The sequence below is a fragment of the Ranitomeya imitator genome, chromosome 5 (assembly GCF_032444005.1).
Source record: "Ranitomeya imitator isolate aRanImi1 chromosome 5, aRanImi1.pri, whole genome shotgun sequence".
Classification (NCBI taxonomy): Eukaryota; Metazoa; Chordata; class Amphibia; order Anura; family Dendrobatidae; genus Ranitomeya; species Ranitomeya imitator.
Window position 1 is genome coordinate 487,846,579 of NC_091286.1, and position 17,377 is coordinate 487,863,955.

At 40.0% G+C, this 17,377-nt stretch overlaps 1 protein-coding gene across 2 annotated transcripts in view; it reads left to right on the forward strand.

Annotated features, from left to right (window-relative positions):
* SI (sucrase-isomaltase) overlaps positions 1 to 17,377 on the forward strand; it is a 427,600-nt gene that overhangs the window by 143,526 nt on the left and 266,697 nt on the right. For both annotated transcript variants that reach the window (XM_069727394.1, XM_069727395.1), the window contains 3 exons: positions 4,272 to 4,396; positions 8,257 to 8,345; positions 12,458 to 12,507. In XM_069727394.1, the coding sequence (XP_069583495.1) occupies positions 4,272 to 4,396; positions 8,257 to 8,345; positions 12,458 to 12,507 (264 nt within the window). The remainder of the gene's footprint in view (positions 1 to 4,271; positions 4,397 to 8,256; positions 8,346 to 12,457; positions 12,508 to 17,377) is intronic.

Below are 17,377 nucleotides of genomic sequence, written 5' to 3' on the forward strand. Positions count from 1 at the left end.
GTTTTCCATAGATTTACATGGTACTGGAAACCTGATGGAACACTGCTGTGAATCCGCAGCAGCCAATCCGCTGCGGATCCGCAGCCAAATCCGCACAGTGTGCACATAGCCTAATTCTAAAGGTATGTGCACACGCTTCGGATCCGCAGCAGTTTCCCATGAGTTTACAGATCAATGTAAACCTATGGGAAACAAAAATCGCTGTACACATGCTGCAGAAAAACTGCACGGAAATGCAGCGGTTTACATTCCGCAGCATGTCACTTCTTTCTGCGGATTCCGCAGCGGTTTTACAACTGCTCCAATAGAAAATCGCAGTTGTAAAACCGCAGTGAAATGCGCAGAAAAACCGCAGTAAATCCGCAATAAATCCACAGCGGTTTAGCACTGGGGATTTATCAAATCCGCTGTGGAAAAATCCACAGAGGACCAGAATACGTATGCACATACCGAAACCCTAACCCTAACCATAACCCCAGCCTTAGTTGAAAAAAAAAATCTTTATTTTATTATTGTCCCTACCTATGGGGGTAACAAAGGGGGGGTCATTTACTATTTTTTTTATTTTGATCACTGTGATAGGTTTTATCACAGTGATCAAAATGCACATTGGAACGAATCTGCCTACCTGCAGATTCGACGGGCGCACTGCGCATGCGCCCGCCATTTTGGAAGATGGCAGCGCCCATGGAGAAGACGGACGGACCCCGGGAGGCTCGGTAAGTATGATGGGGTGGGGAGGAGCACAGGGGGGTGGATCGGAGCATGGGGGTGGATCAGAGTGCGGGGGGGTGGATCGGAGCACGGGGGGTGGATCGGAGCATGGGGGGTGGATTGGAGCATGGGGGGGTGGATTGGAGCACGGGGGGTGAATCGGAGTGCAGGGGGGTTGGATTGGAGCATGGGTGGTGGGATCGGAGCACGGGGGAGCGGACAAGAGCACGGGGGGAGCGGACAGGAGGATGGAGGGGAGCGGAGCAGTGCACAGGACTGATCGGAGGACTGGGGGGGATCGGTGGTGGTGGGGGGCAGACCAGTGTTTCCAGCCATGGCCGATGATATTGCAGCATCGGCCATGGCTGGATTGTAATATTTCACCAGTTTTAATAGGTGAAATATTACAAATCGCTCTGATTGGCAGTTTCACTTTCAACAGCCAATCAGAGCGATCGTAGCCACGGTGGGGTGAAGCCATTCCCCTGGGCTGTACTACCACTCCCCATGTCCCTGCAGATCGGGAGAAATTGGAGTTAACCCTTTCACCCGATCTGCAGGGACGCGATCATTCTGTGACACAGCATATGCGTCACAGGTCGGATTGACACCGACTTTCATGACGCATATGCTGTGTCACAGGTCGGGAAGGGGTTAAGTACCTGAAGCCTCTTGGCAATTGGCCAGGGACACCTTAGGAAGGTGCACACTGACTCTATAAGAACCAGGAATTACTGGTGCTGCCCCCCTATGCACACAGCCAGAAAGCATGCACTGAGCGGGCAGGAGACATGAGGCACACAGCATGGAGCTGGCAGAAGACAGAACTCACAGCATGGCCTCATGATAGTGAGTAAGTTGTTGTGTAAGGCAGGTGGGGGATGGGAGGCCATGCAGTAATGCCAACAGGGTTGTTGCAGTTTTTAAATATGTGGTGGTCCTGGATATTGAAGGGCTATGTGATGCATAAGAAGAGGTGAAGTGCTGTGTGTAATGATATGGCATCCATAATCACCTGATATCAGCCCAATTTATTTGAGCTGAGCTGTACTGCAAAGTGAAGGGAAAACAGCTAACAAGTACTCACCACCTTTGTGAAAACCTTGAAGACTGCTAGAAAGCCATTACTGATGTCTACCTGATTAAAGATCTTGTGATAAAGCTAAGGGGGTTGTAAAGGGGTTGTAAAGCTGTTATCAGAGTAAAATGGGTTTACTTTGAAGAATTTCTAAGGTTTAGCACATATCCTGCCTTGTTTTACACATGTTTCTTTACATCCTGTTTCCATATGTGTTATTATATAGTTTTGATGTCTCCAGTCTGAATTTACAATGTGCACTTTCCAATACGAACAAGGAAAACCATTGCAGGATCAGTCAAAAAATTGAACACACTGTCTATCCAAAAGTTTTCGTTGTTTATTGAAGGAAGTCCATACTCTGCTCGGTGAGGCAGACTCCTGCATCCCTCAAGTTGCAGATCAAATCAGGACAAGTGCAGTCTTTGTCTTGGATGCTGCAATAGTTGTTGTATAGCCCTGGTGAGGGTCCTACATACAGTACAGACCAAAAGTTTGGACACACCTTCTCGTTTAAAGATTTTTCTGTATTTTCATGACTATGAAAATTGTAAATTTACACTGAAGGCATCAAAACTATCAATTAACACATGTGGAATTATATACTTAACAAAAAAGTGTGAAACAACTGAAAATATGTCTTATATTCTAGGTTCTTAAAAGTAGTCAGCTTTTCCTTTGATGACTGCTTGCACACTCTTGGCATTCTCTTAATGAGCTTCAAGAGGTAGTCACCAGAAATGGTTTTCACTTCACAGGTGTGCACTGTCAGGTTTAATAAGTGGGATTTCTTGCTTTATAAATGGGGTTGGGACCATCAGTTGTGTTGAGCAGAAGTCTGGTGGATGGACAGATGATAGTCCTACTGAATAGACTGTTAGAATTTGCAAGAAAACAGCAACTAAGTAAAGAAAAACGAGTGGCCAACATTACTTTAAGAAATGAAGGTCAGTCAGTCCGAAAAATTGGGAAAACTTTGAAAGTCTCCCCAAGTGCTATTGCAAAAACCAAGTGCTACAAAGAAACTGGCTCACATGAGGACCGCCCCAGAAAAGGAACACCAAGAGTCACCTCTGCTTCTGAGGATACGTTTATCTGAGACAGCAGCCTTAGAAATCGCAGGTTAACAGCATCTCAGATTAGAGACCAGGTCAATGCCACACAGAGTTCTAGCAGCAGACACATCTCTACAACAACTGTTAAGAGGAGACTTTGTGCAGCAGACCTTCATGGTAAAATAGCTGCTAGGAAACCACTGCTAAGGACATGCAAAAAGCAGAAGAGACTTGTTTGGGCTAAAGAACACAAGGAATGGGCATTAGACCATTTAAAATCTGTGCTTTGGTCTGATGAGTCCAAATTTGAGATCTTTGGTTCCAACCACCGTGTCTTTGTGCGACAGAGAAAAGGTGAACGGATGGACTCTACATGCTTGGCTCCCACCGTGAAACATGGAGGAGGAGGTGTGATGGTGTTGGGGTACTTTGCTGGTGACACTGTTGGGGATTTATTCAAAATTGAAGGCATACTGAACCAGCATGGCTACCACAGCATCTTGCAGCGGCATGCTATTCCGTCCTGTTTGCGTTTAGTTGGACCATCATTTATTTTTCAACAGGACAGTGACCCCAAACATGCCTCCAGGCTATGTAAGGGTTATTTGACCAAGAAGGAGAGTGATGGGGTGCTACAACAGATGACCTGGCCTCCACAGTCACCAGACCTGATCTCAATCGAGATGGTTAGGGTGAGCTGGACCGCAGAGTGAAGGCAAAAGGGCCAACAAGTGCTAAGCATCTCTGGGAACTCCTTCAAGATTGTTGGAAGACCATTCCCGGTGACTACCTCTTGAAGCTCATCAAGAGAATGCCAAGAGTGTGCAAAGCAGTCATCAAAGCAAAAGAACCTAGAATATAACCTAGAATATAAGACATATTTTCAGTTGTTTCACACTTTTTTGTTAAGTATATAATTCCACATGTGTTAATTGATAGTTTTGATGCCTTCAGTGTGAATTTACAATTTTCATAGTCATGAAAATACAGAAAAATCTTTAAATGAGAAGGTGTGTCCAAACTTTTGGTCTCTACTGTATGTGACCTGATACTTCTAGAAAAAATTGAATACATTGACTCTCTTTGTGCAGTAACCTAGGATAGGAAGAGTTAAAAAACAGCTGCACTAAAATATATACTAGTGCACATCATGCATGCTAAAATGTCACATGAATATGGGACCATGAATATTGGTTGCTGGAACACTCTCTTACTGAATAAATACAACAAATTTCTATCAATTATAACATTAATATAGCCCTAACATCAACAAACTACTATCGTATTTTTGTGAAAAGCAGTGTTTTTGAAAAAAGAGTAATGTAAAACAATAATATATACAATAAGATATATAAATAAATATAAATATATATACCGTATATATATATAATACTAATGAACTCCTGTACTTATCTCCTTTGCAGGGTTCAAAGTATGAAAGCAGGAAACAGTATGTAAACATGCATCTCCCAATAGATAAACTTGGACTTCATCTCAGAGGAGGTTACATATTTCCTACTCAGCAACCAGATGTCACTACTGAAGCCAGGTATGAATAACAAGCTTGATTGGCATTTAAAACAGTGACATATTTTGGCAGCACATGGAAGCGACAACTGTCCTATTACCTATTCTGGTTTTATACTGTGTAATCATCATTTGTTCTAATTGAGCACCTGCAGATGCCAGACTTTCGGTTATGTATCCTCATATAACTTCTCCCAGGACTCATTCAATCGTTATAATCACAAACCATTGTTGTGAAGCTGTGTCTGTATTCATTTATTTCATTTGTTTTAAAAAATAAAATGCCTGATGCAATTTTTCATTTTTTCATTTAGAAAACTATTAGTTGTGTCACATACAATCTTATACCCCAATTCATCAAGTTTCTACTCCAGAAAACTGGCATAAAAAGCTTTGAAAAGTCATAAAAGTTATACAAGTTTTACACAAAGGAGGGCTGGTCGGAGCTGAGGAGGGACATGGGACGGGTGGCGAATGGCAATCCTTGCTGATCAAATTCATATTCGGAACTAAAATTTGTTGACCCATACGACTTTGCATCTCACCTGATTAATTACGAGGCATGTGCCTTTTAATGAATCAGGCACCTCGTACCCCTCTTGTCCCCTCATCTAGACAATGATTTTGATGAACTGGAATCTTTGCTTTTTATTTTGTATTTATTTGTCAGGCTGGTTTATTACATAGTGCAAATAAACAGTAAAATACGTAATTTTATTTAGGCTACAGATTCGTGCCCTAGTGAGAAATGATGAATCTAAGGGACCCTTCTCAAGTCTGTACAAGACTTGTGCATGTCCAGACAGAAGATGTAAAAAAAAAAAACATTATTTGAAAATAATCACATAACAATTTCACCTTTGTAGTAAGTGACCTCCAAATCAGGTTGTTTTCTTCTGAACATCGGGCTGACTATTGTCTGAAAGCCTGGATCCACCATAAAATCCAAGGGTAATCTAAACAACATTCAATGGGTTGTCTGGTATGAAATAAGTCTGGGGTCACTTTGTGTGACAACCGAGTTATCAATCCCCCCAGGACACGCACTGTTTGTTGTGGGGGTTCGCCGGTTTCTGAGCCAGGACTAGCTGATATGTATGCAATATTCATACTCCCCGACAAAACCCAACTAGTGGGCACAGTCTCGCTCCACACACTTGTATTTAGCTAGTGTATGGAGCGAGGCAGATCACTACTTAATTTTCAACAATGTCTCAAAAACTTTTAGAAACAAAGTTTCCATGTAGCAGCTACATTGTGTCAGAGCTGCATTGTGGAGAGGATAATAAGTGAAAATAGCCTCTGAAAACAATCCAGTAACAAGAATAAAGTATTTACTAGTTCTACCTCTTTAGAGTTGCAGTCATTTTTCGTAAAAGACCCAAGTGATTCCATGATAAAGAACTTAAACAAAGGATGATTCAGGCTTATTATATATTCACTCCTTGATAGTTAGCAGAATGATAATTGCATCTTATCGGTAATTATGGTAAGAGGATAATTCCCTTACAGGGGTGTAAAATATTGCTTTAAGCATTCAAATGGACATAACATTATGCATTATGTCAACATCTCAGCATTACACAATGCCTTTCCCTGCAAAAGCTGATTTTCGAGCAGCCAGACATTATTCATCCCCAGAGGTTTGTTAGACATCTGTAAATATGAAGAGCTACTAAATGAAAAAGTTTTGCTGAGACAAAAGAAAAGAATCTCAATACTGATGTTGCTTGTGCAACTGAACTTGATCCCCCATAATCCCAAAACACAATGCCAATAAAAGAGAAGTTACGCTTCAAGCCTGACATTTGGTCGGAGTTAAACGACTTTGAGAAAGGTGAACAGTTTCATTATCCCATCATAGAGCGCATGGAAAAGTATTCTATGGTTCATGAAACGATAAGAATTAAGTGTGATTCTGTGATACATTCCTTGGGTAATAGGACGATTTGGAAGCAATTGTCGGAGTTTGCTATTATCCTTTATAAATGAATACATGGCTTTCTGCAATTTTGCGGAAGATAATAATATTGTTTGTTTTTAGCGGAAAGCATAACATTTAAAGAGCAACCGTCATTTAAATTTTTGTTTTACAAATCAGTAGTTCACATGAAAATAAGCAACTTTGTAATATGTCTGATCAGACAAATTTGCTCGTTTCTCCTCTTGGATGCATCTTTTCCTCTCAATTAATCTGTAAAACCTCTATTTAGTGAAGAAAGATGTTCATATTACTGGGATAGGAGGTGACAGTTGCTGCTTATAAAGTTCTATGGAGAGGGGAGTGGGGCGAAGCTAGAGGCAGACACGGACATTCTGCTGCACGTTCTCCTGAAATTACCGTTACAATTCTCCATAGAACTTTATGAGCACTTATAGTCATCTCCTATCTAAGCAATGGGAAATTCTACACTGACTGAAGGCAGATTTTACCCATGAATTGAGAATGAATGATCAGTCGGGAAAGAGAAGGAAGATTTCTCTAATAACATATATTACAAAGTTTGTGATTTTCACGTCATATTGATTTTTAGAAAAAAATTAAAATCATATTTATTGTTAAGCCTCATGCAAAATGTTACTATAGAAAGAATATTGTGGCCCTGCAATGCAGCCTCATGTAAGCAAAATATATAGGATGATATGTTCCTTGATAAGCAATACTTCCAAAGAATACCTTTGCAATATTAGGCTCTGTTCACCTCTATTTTGAAGGTTCCTTTAGGCGCCTCCATGGCTGATCCACCAAATTATGATGAACAAGTTATCTTACTTACTGCACTCCTTTTGTCTGCTGTATGACCATTGGATGCCACAGATGCGTGTCGTGCATCCCAGCAATTCTAGTATTTTACTTACTCTTCCTATAACAGGAGAAAATACTGAAAAACAATGCAAATGTGAATGAAGCATAACTTGTATGAAGTGAAATATGCCAAAATTTTTGTGTAGTATTCTGTATGGATCTGTGAGAAAAGAGAGTTTTTCTACAAAACTCCTTAATATAATAATGGTAGTCATGGCCGAAAGTGTTGACACTCTTTAAATTTTTTCAGAATATGAACTATGAGGCACCCTGAGCCTGCAGGACAGCTTGAATTTCTTTGGGACTTGGGACTTGATTGGGGCTGCTTATCCACCATACAAACTATCCTTCTTTGCAATCTTTCATCAATTTTTCTATGTCTAGGAAGATTAGCGACAGTGCCCTAGGTTGTAAATTTCTTGATTATGCTGCACAGTATGGAAAAAGAAACATCAAGAGATGTCTGGTAACCTTGAGAGTGTTGATATTTTTCAACAATTTTGATTCTCAAGTCATCAGACAGTTCTCTTTTCCTCTTTCTATTCCTCATGCTTACTGTGGCACACCCAGACACACGATGCAAAGATTGAGTCAATTTCTCCCCTATTCATCTGGCTTCAGGTGAGATTTTCATATTGCCCACACGTTACTTGCCACAGGTTAGTTTGAAAAAGCCTCACATGTTTGAAACAAAGTCGTTTACCCACAATTTTGGAAAAGTGTCAACAATTTTGTCAGGTCCATTTTTGGAGTTTTGTGCGAAATTATGTCCACTTTGCCTTTTTTTCAGTTTTTTTTGTGTTGTTTCAATAATTGCAATAATTTTCTATGAGAAATACTTCATTTTCTGAAACAATTTCAATGGTGCCATGACTGTACATCTGGAAAATGAATATTTGTATTTGACTTTATTTTTATGCAATGAAACTGTTCCAGAATTGGGAAATAAACAAATTTATTAGGCCTGTCAGCCAAAATCAAAGCTGTCTGTAATATAATTTAGCTATAATCAAACGTATTCCCTGTGTCGAATGTGCAAATTCTGTACATAACTTAATCTTCTCCTTTTGATTCAGTCGTAAAAAACCTCTAGGCCTAATAGTTGCATTGGATGATGACCAGAAGGCCAATGGAGAGTTCTTCTGGGATGATCTAGATTCTAGAGGTAGGTGCAAACACCATGTATCAATCAAGTTAAATTATTCTCTGTGGAAATAATGATTTAAAATGTATGTCTGTCGGGTAAAAAGGTCTCTCAGATCTCCTCTATAAGCAGACATTCTATATTCATTGTGAAATAACTTAACAGCACTTTTCCATACAACCCGGAAACGTGCGTTCATCTCTGTACCATCCGTGTGCTGTGCATGTGTACAACACTGATGTGACTAATACATGTTTTTCCATCCGTGAAAAACACGGATGACACAATAATGGTAAAAATGGACACATAAATGACTGTCATGATTCCAATGGCAGGGAATCACAAAAGGACAAGCACCAACGAGCTCTAGGGTGATGGAACCTGAGCTGACCGCGACCCTAAACCTGAACACACAAATAACAATAGCCGGGGAACGTGCCTACGTTGATCCTAGACGTCTCGCACCAGCCGAAGATCTAACTTCCCCTATTAGAAGAAACACAGACCTCTCTTGCCTCCAGAGAAATACCCCACAGAAATAGCAGCCCCCCACATATAATGACGGTGAAATGAGAGGAAGGCACATACACAGTATGAAATCAGATTCAGCAAAATGAGGCCCGCTAAAACTAGATAGCAGAGGATACAAAAGTAAACTGCGCGGTCAGCAAAAAACCCTTCAAAAAACCATCCTGTAATTACTTGAACTCATGTTCCAACTCATGGAACATGAGGAGCAATTACAGCCCGCTAGAGCAACCAGCAGCAAAGAAACAATTATATGCAAGCTGGAAAAGACAAAAATAAATCAAAACGTGGAACAAGAAAATCAAAAACTTAGCTTGTCCTGAAGATTACTGAAGCCAGAAGCTGAGGTAACAAAACACTCTGATAACCTTGATAGCCGGCGGGGAAATGACAAGAAAGCCCGGTTAAATAGGAAACTCCCAAATCCTAATAGAACAGGTGGACACCAGAGACAGCAGAACACAAATCACCCAGTATGACACATACTGGATGACACATTGATTGTAAAAATGGACACATGGATGACACTGATGTACAACACTGATGTGACTGGTACTTTTTTTTTTCATCTGTGAAAAACACTGATGACACACTGATGGTAAAAATGGACACATGGATGACACACTAATGGTAAACATAGACACATGGATGACACACTGATTGTAAAAATGGACACATGGATGACACATTGATGGTAAAAATGGACACACGGATGACACATTGATGGTAAAAATGGACACATGGATGACACATTGATGGTAAAAATGGACACACGCATGTTACACTGATGGTCAAAATTAGACACATGGATGACACACTGATACACAACACTGATGTGAGGGGTTCAACTTTTCTCCATCCGTGAAAAACACTGATGACACACTGATGGTAAAAATGGACACATGGATGACACACTGATGGTAAAAATGGACAGAAGGATGACACAATGATGCACAACACTGAGGCCACTGGTACAATTTTTTCACATATGTTTTTAAACAAGGGAGCGTGAATAAGACTTAAGTGGTTGTGCAGGATTGAAAAAGGGACTAGAAACAATGGTACTTCTGTCCAAAGTCTGCAAGGCCAAATATAGTCCTGATACAAGAAATTAGATGGTTCCTTTTCCTAATGGACAACCCCTTTAAATGTTGTCTTATTTTTTCCTTTTTTCTTTTTTACTGATCCCCATTGGAGTGAAGAACATTGGACACTTCTGAAAGCTTATACACCAATCCCATTAAGTAGGAGTGTGTTTAGTACAGTAGTCTGCAATCTGTAAAAAATACTTTCACATTAGATTTAAATAAGAATTGCAAGAATAATGTTTAAGAGCAGTAGGCTAATAAAAATTATAATTTGTGCGACGTTCTGTTATTGCGGCTTAAGTACGTAGTTAAAAATGACATCCACATACAAACTGTTCAAACAGCAAATTTTCTAGCAATAACTTAAACAATCATAAATTATTTGCAAATGGTCTTAGCTTTCTCGAGTCTGTGAGGATAATCCTATTTATGTATGTAGGCAGCATTGCTCTTTTCACACTGCAGAGCAGAATAATTAAATTGATTTTCTTAAATGATAACCCACATTGCTTGGTGGTGGCACGTTCACAGGGAAGAAGCTCACAAGATTCTCATTAACATTCCGCTAAAGAACTGTACTTGAACATTGCAAACTATATGATATTTATAGTAGTCAAAAAGGTCAACCCAATAACACTGAATAGCAACGTATAACTGAGTTTAGTTTATTGTTATGCATCAGGAATTTAAAGAAGGTAGTCTGAAAGCATGGCTGACACTTAACGTAAGGCAATATACAGCAAGTGTATATGCCCATGACATCTTAGCCGTTTTTGGCCTGGGCTATGTTTTCTTGCGTCTTTTTGGTTGTTTCATGGGGGCCTCCCATGCTCTTTTTGACAGCTGAGGTTTGTCTTTTCTACTTGAATTTTTTGGTCATTTTTTTCTCCATTTAACAATGAAGAAATTGTTATCAGTTTCTGATGAGAACGTCCTGAGAAAACTTTAAAAAAGAACCCCGGACGTCTTTTGAGCCATCATCTGGACTTGTATTGTAAAATATAAAGCCTCATCAGAGCGGGAGGTGCCTGAAGAATGGTCAGCTCACTTCTTTTGACTGATTAGTGTCTTCTGAAATTTGACGCTCAAGATACTGAACATCTGACAAGGATGTTTTTGCACATGGAAATGTATATTGTTCATTCTTTCTGAACACTTTTTGGGAAATGTTTTCGGTGAATCTACCAGAAAAATTGTTGTGCTCACAAACTCTAACCAAAAATTTTCCACTGTGGATTTTGAAATGTTTTTTTTTTCTGCCAAAATCAACAAAAATAGGAAACCTTTTCTAAAATATAATTGAAGTATATAACATTCAATTTTTCTGCATGATCTTTTCAGCTTAGTAAGACAAATTTGCCCATTGAAGCAATGCCACAGTAAAAGTATCAAAAATGTGTCAAAAAGTGTTTTTATAAGGATCACTTAAACAGTATATTCATTATTTTTTTAGTGTCAGATTTTTTTCTGCCAGTAAATACTGTCAGAAAAGAAAACCCTGTGAAACATTGTTCTTCAATTTGCCTTGTTATAGTCTTGAAAATAGTATAGCCTGTTTAGCAAATGTGAATATACATGTATTTCCAAGTGTGAAATAGATTAAGACATTTAATAACATTGACAGCTGCCTTTATGTACAGGGGCATGACAAGAGTAAGTCAGGCATCGGAGAAAGCTCTGTAGTTCGTTGCCTTTGGTTAAGTTTCCATGATCAGTTTTTGGTGAGTTTTTGATGATGTAAAAAAAATGAAGCGTCTTAGTTCTTGCAAAGTGTATAAGACTGATAGAAATCTCACATCTTCTGTTCTTTTTTTCCCATGTCTTGTGGGTATGCAGTTTTATATGCAGATTTTACCCATAAAGTTGTATTAGATGTAGAAAATCTGGAGGTAAAAAACGCGTCATCTACATGTAATCTACACATCAATGAAGAGTTGTCAAAGCCAAATACCAGGAAGTATTAAAAGTAAACTTGCAGTGATGAGCGAGTGTGCTCGTTACTCGAGTTTTCCCAAGCATGCTTGGGTGTTCCTGAGTATTTGGGCGTGGTCTTAAATTTAGTTTGTGTTGCCACAGCTGCATGATTTGCGTCTGCTTGACAACCTGAACACATGCAGGTATTGCCTATTTGTTAGGAAATCCCTACATGTATTCAGGCTGTCTAGCATCTGCAAATCATGCAGCTGTGTCGACACAAACTAAATTTATGAGCACGCCCGAATACTCGGAGAACACCCGATCATGCTCGGGAAAAATCGAGTAACAAGCACACTCGCGCATCACTATAAACTAGCTTTATTGAAACATAACACACCAAAATGTAGAGTAAATATCAAAATAAAAATATATGTAAAGTTAATGCACTAAAAAAATGCAATGAATAATATGAAACAATCCACAACATCAAAAAGTCCACAAATACTCATCGTATTATGATATTGTGCCATTACTATTACTTTTGTGCAATCATTGAACTGTAACATTTTTGACTAACTTTTATTCTTATTCTTTTTTTAGAAACCATACAATTGGAAAAATATATTTTATATCATTTATCTGTTTCCAATGTAAGTATGTTTCATTACATTGTGAAAAAATAACATGCCATGTATGCTCAGAGATCTATGTGTATTGCATATGAAAAGATGAATGAAAGACATATTTACAGTGTGGATTGTAATAAAAACATAAAGTATTATGTTTTTAATTGACATAATTAAGGGAGACTTAAGGGTGCTGTCCACCACTTCACTGCTTCATAAATAACCCATTAGTATCTAAAAATACAAAATATAGAATACTCACCAAATAGTGCCCCAACATTCCTATTGTATTGCAACACAGTTAAATATAATTTTTTTTTTGTGGGCGTAGGCATGGTCGCACTGGAGTGTCTGGCGTCCAAAGAGGGAATTGACCCTAGGGGCCCACCCTACAGCTATATGCAAATAACTTAGCCATTATCCCAGATATAGTGGAGCGTCGACAGTAAAACACAGGCGGCTGCTGCACATCTAATGTGTGCCCCCATAACTGGAATACACAATTATCATAGTTTGCATTAAAGGGGCTATCCACAGGTTAGGCAGGTAATAAATTATTGATCAGTGGAATCCGACCTTTGGAAACTGCACCGATCGGACTTTATCCATGACAGGACACTTTTATCCCAATTTTAAAATGGAGTGGCAGATGGGATGTCTGACTGCAGCTCCATTCATCCTCTTTGGGGCTCCCATAAAAAGCCCCAAGTGCAGGAAATCAACAGATCAGTGGTCTAGTCATGCATGCTTCTCCATACTAATGGGGATAAGAGTTCACATTCTGCAGATCGGTGCTGGTCTCAGCAGTTGGACGCTCACCAATCTATAACTTATCACTTATCCTATGGCCACATTCACATGTTCAGCATTTGGTCAGTATTTTACATCAGTACTTGTAAGGCAAAATCAGGAGTGGAACAATCAGAGGGAAAATATAATAGAGGCACGTCACCACTTCTGAATTTATCACCCACTCCTGCTTTTGGATTACAAATACTTAGACAAAATACTGACCAAACACTGAATGTGTGAACATAACTTTAGGATAGGTGATTACTTGTTTTCACCGTAGAACCACTGTAAGTGCATATTTGCTACTGTGTAATAGTCACAGGACAGGGAGGGGGTAAAGATCCAAGTATTTAATCTCTATTGGACATCAAAAATCTTCTCCTTATTGATATCAGAGAGAACAATTGACCTCCATACACAACACAATCCACTATACCAAGACTAATAACACTACATACAAAAGGAACAAATACTGCCACATCATGACCAGACCACATATTACAACCACATAGTGACCAAATATCATCACATACAGGGGACAAATACCACCACACATGGCCAGACCACATATTTCCACCACATAGTGACTGAATAATATCACATACAGGAGACAAATACTGCCACACCATGACCAGATCACATACCACCACATAGTGACCAAATAATACTGCATACAGGGGATTATTGCAATCACATCATGACCAGACCACATAGTGACAAATACTACCACAGACTAGAGAAATATCACCAAACCATGACCAGATCAGATATTACCACCATATATTTAGAGTACTACAATACTGATCATTAATAAAAACCACAATACTAATAACACTAATATTACCACAGGTGACATTATACACAGGAGCTCTGTATATATTTTCTTTTAAGGTAATGCAGAAATCACTAGTGATATTATACACAAGAGCTCTGTTTATAGTGTTTAGAGTAGGGATAATACAGTGATTACCAATGACATTATTCACAGGAGCACTGTATATATTGTCAGTGTATAGTGTCAGTGTACAGGTAATACAGTGATCTCTAGTGAAATTATACACAGGAGCTCTGTATATAGTGTCAGTGTACAGATAATACAGTGATCACCAATTACATTAGACAGAGAATTTCTGTACACAGTATACAGTATATAGTGTAAGTGTACAAGTAACACACTGACTCACCGGTGGCATCTGTAGTCAAAGTCTTTCATCTTCATGCAGTGCTGACCACCATTACTTCTTCCAGCCTTAACTCGTCTCTGCAGAAAATAACAGAGCTATCTATAGTTGATCACTTCCAGAGCACATTCTAAACTATTTTCCCCAACTTCTTCATTATGTCAGATGACGAAAAAAAGACATAGTGTTGCCCTGCACAGTAGCAGGACCCCCTTTTGTTTTCCCCCATGGAAGACAGTAACCTCAAAAGTAAATTACATTACAGCAGTAATAATGTCCCTTGATTGGTCCCTACAGTAGTTATATCCCTTCTTGCCACCATAAACCAATAATACAAGCCCTGGCAAAAATTATGGAATCACCGGCCTTGGAGGATGTTCATTCAGTTGTTTAATTTTGTAGAAAAAAAGCAGATCACAGACATGGCACAAAACTAAAGACATTTCAAATGGCAACTTTCTGGCTTTAAGAAACACTAAAAGAAATCAAGAACTAAAAATGTGGTAGTCAGTAATGGTTACTTTTTTTAACCAAGCCTATGGGAAAAATTATGGAATCACTGAATTCTGAGGAAAAAATTATGGAATCATGAAAAACAAACAAACAAAAAAACACTTCAAAACATCACTAGTATTTTGTTGCACCACCTCGGGCTTTTATAATAGCTTGCAGTCTCTCAGGCATGGACTCAATGAGTGTCCTCTTGTGTCTTCATATTCTTCTTGGTTTTTAAAATGGCTGCCAACTGCAGCTGTGACAGGGTGCTCTGCTCTGTGACAGGCCGCGCGCTGACATCACATAGAAGTAACATTGAAAGGCCGCAGGCCTATCAAAGGCTGCAGGAGATATTTAACGTAACTGCTATGTGACGTCGATGCATGTCCTGTCTTAGAGCAGAACGCCCTGTCACAGCTGCATCTGGCATTTCATCTTGATGTGTGGCTCCAGGTTTTTGTGGACCTCGGGTGAAAGAGTATCAGTGGGCTCCTTTGACATAATCCATGATTCCTGATGCAGAGATAAAAAACACAGGTATAGTACAATATGTGGGCACCTATTAGTCCACCATACAGCATTATGGGTGCCTCATAGTCCTTCATACAGTATTATGAGCAACCACATACTCCGCCATACAGTGCTATGGGCAACCACATTGTCCGCCATACAGTATTGTGGGCAACCACATAGTCCACCATACAGTATTATGTGCAACCACATAGTCCTTCATATAATGCTTATTCATATATTACAGGCCGCGTGTAAAGCTCCTGCATACAGTACTTCATGGGCTGCATAAATGCTCCTCCATACAGCACATCACGGGCCCCATGTAATGCTCCTGCATACAGCACATCTCGGGCCTCATGTAATGCTCCTCCATAAAGTGCATCATGGGCCCAATGTAATGCTCCTCCATATAGCACATCACGGGCCCCATGTATTGGTCCTCCATATGGTATTATGGGTCCCATGTAATGCTCCTCCATACAGTATTATGGGCCCCATGTAATGCTCCTCCATGCAGTATACCATGGGCCCCATGCAATGCTGCTCCATGCAGTATGCCATGGGCCCCTTTTAATGCTCCTTCATACAGTATTATGGGCCCCGTGTAATGATTCTTCATACAGTATTATGGGCCCCATGTAATGCTCCTCCATACAGTAATATGGCCCCCTTGTAATGCGCCTCCATGCAGTATACCATGGGCTCCATGTAATAATCCTCCATGCAGTATACCATGGACTCCATGTAATGCTCCTCCATACAGTATTATGTGCCCCATGCTCCTCCATGCAGTTTTATGGGCCCCATGCACCTCCATACAAACATCATGGGCCCCATGTAATACTGCATACATAAAAAAAATCAAATACTCAAATACTCAACCTCCTGCTGCAGGTCCGGTGTACTCAGCATCTCTTCTGACTCTGCAATGCTCAGGACAGAGAAACTGAAGAATGCAGTGAAGATGTCATAGCTCACTCTGCCCTGAGACATTGCAAAGTCAGAGGGCATGTAAGACACTGCAGCTGCTGGGAACGAGGAGAGGTGAATATTAGAGGGGGCCTGTGCCAGTGCTGGCTGGCATCGGGCTACCCCAACTCACGGACACTGTAGCGTGTGTCCCACCCCCATTCTCCCAGGGCCCCCAGCACTTACCTTGGTTTGTCAGGTGGTGCCGCCGGCCCTGGTCATGACGGTGCGTCAGGACTGCATGCACGTCCCTTTTTTTTTTTCTTCCTCCTTCTCTCTGGGGCCCACTGGGCATTTCACCGGTGTCCCAGTGGGCCAGTCCGACCCTGTGAGTAGGTATGTGAACACTGAAGCAATCGCATGTGTGTACAGAGGAAATAGGATGCAGCAAAACCTGATCATGACCTTTCTTACACACATATATTTCTCGCCTCACTAATGTTAGAATTGGATAAATTTGGTAAATGATCTAATTTTATAATAAATGCGGATAAAGCCGAAGCTTTAAACATTTCTCTATGCCTCAGATTATCATTAAACTGAAAGATATTTTCCTCTTCAAATGGCCCTCCGATAAATCCATTAACTGTCTAGGTATAGGATCCCCTTTGATAACTACACGTTATTCGCCCTGAACTTTCAGACCTTCCTAACTAGGCTAGATAGGGACCTCGCCCTGTTAAATCTCAATTAATTCTCTTGGTTTGGAAAAATCAATATTGTAAAAATGACAGTCCTTCCGAGATTGCTATATCTCTTCCAGACAATTTCATTGCCAGGTTATCATAGATACTAATTGTTTCTGCCCACTCTTGAGTCCTCGATATGATCCATTGTTCAACCTCTAAGCTCTGGGTTGCAATCACCCAAGACATTTAACCATTCTCCGTTCCATCATTGTCATGGATTTGGCCTCTTATCGTGTGAAATAAAGAGGTCCCATT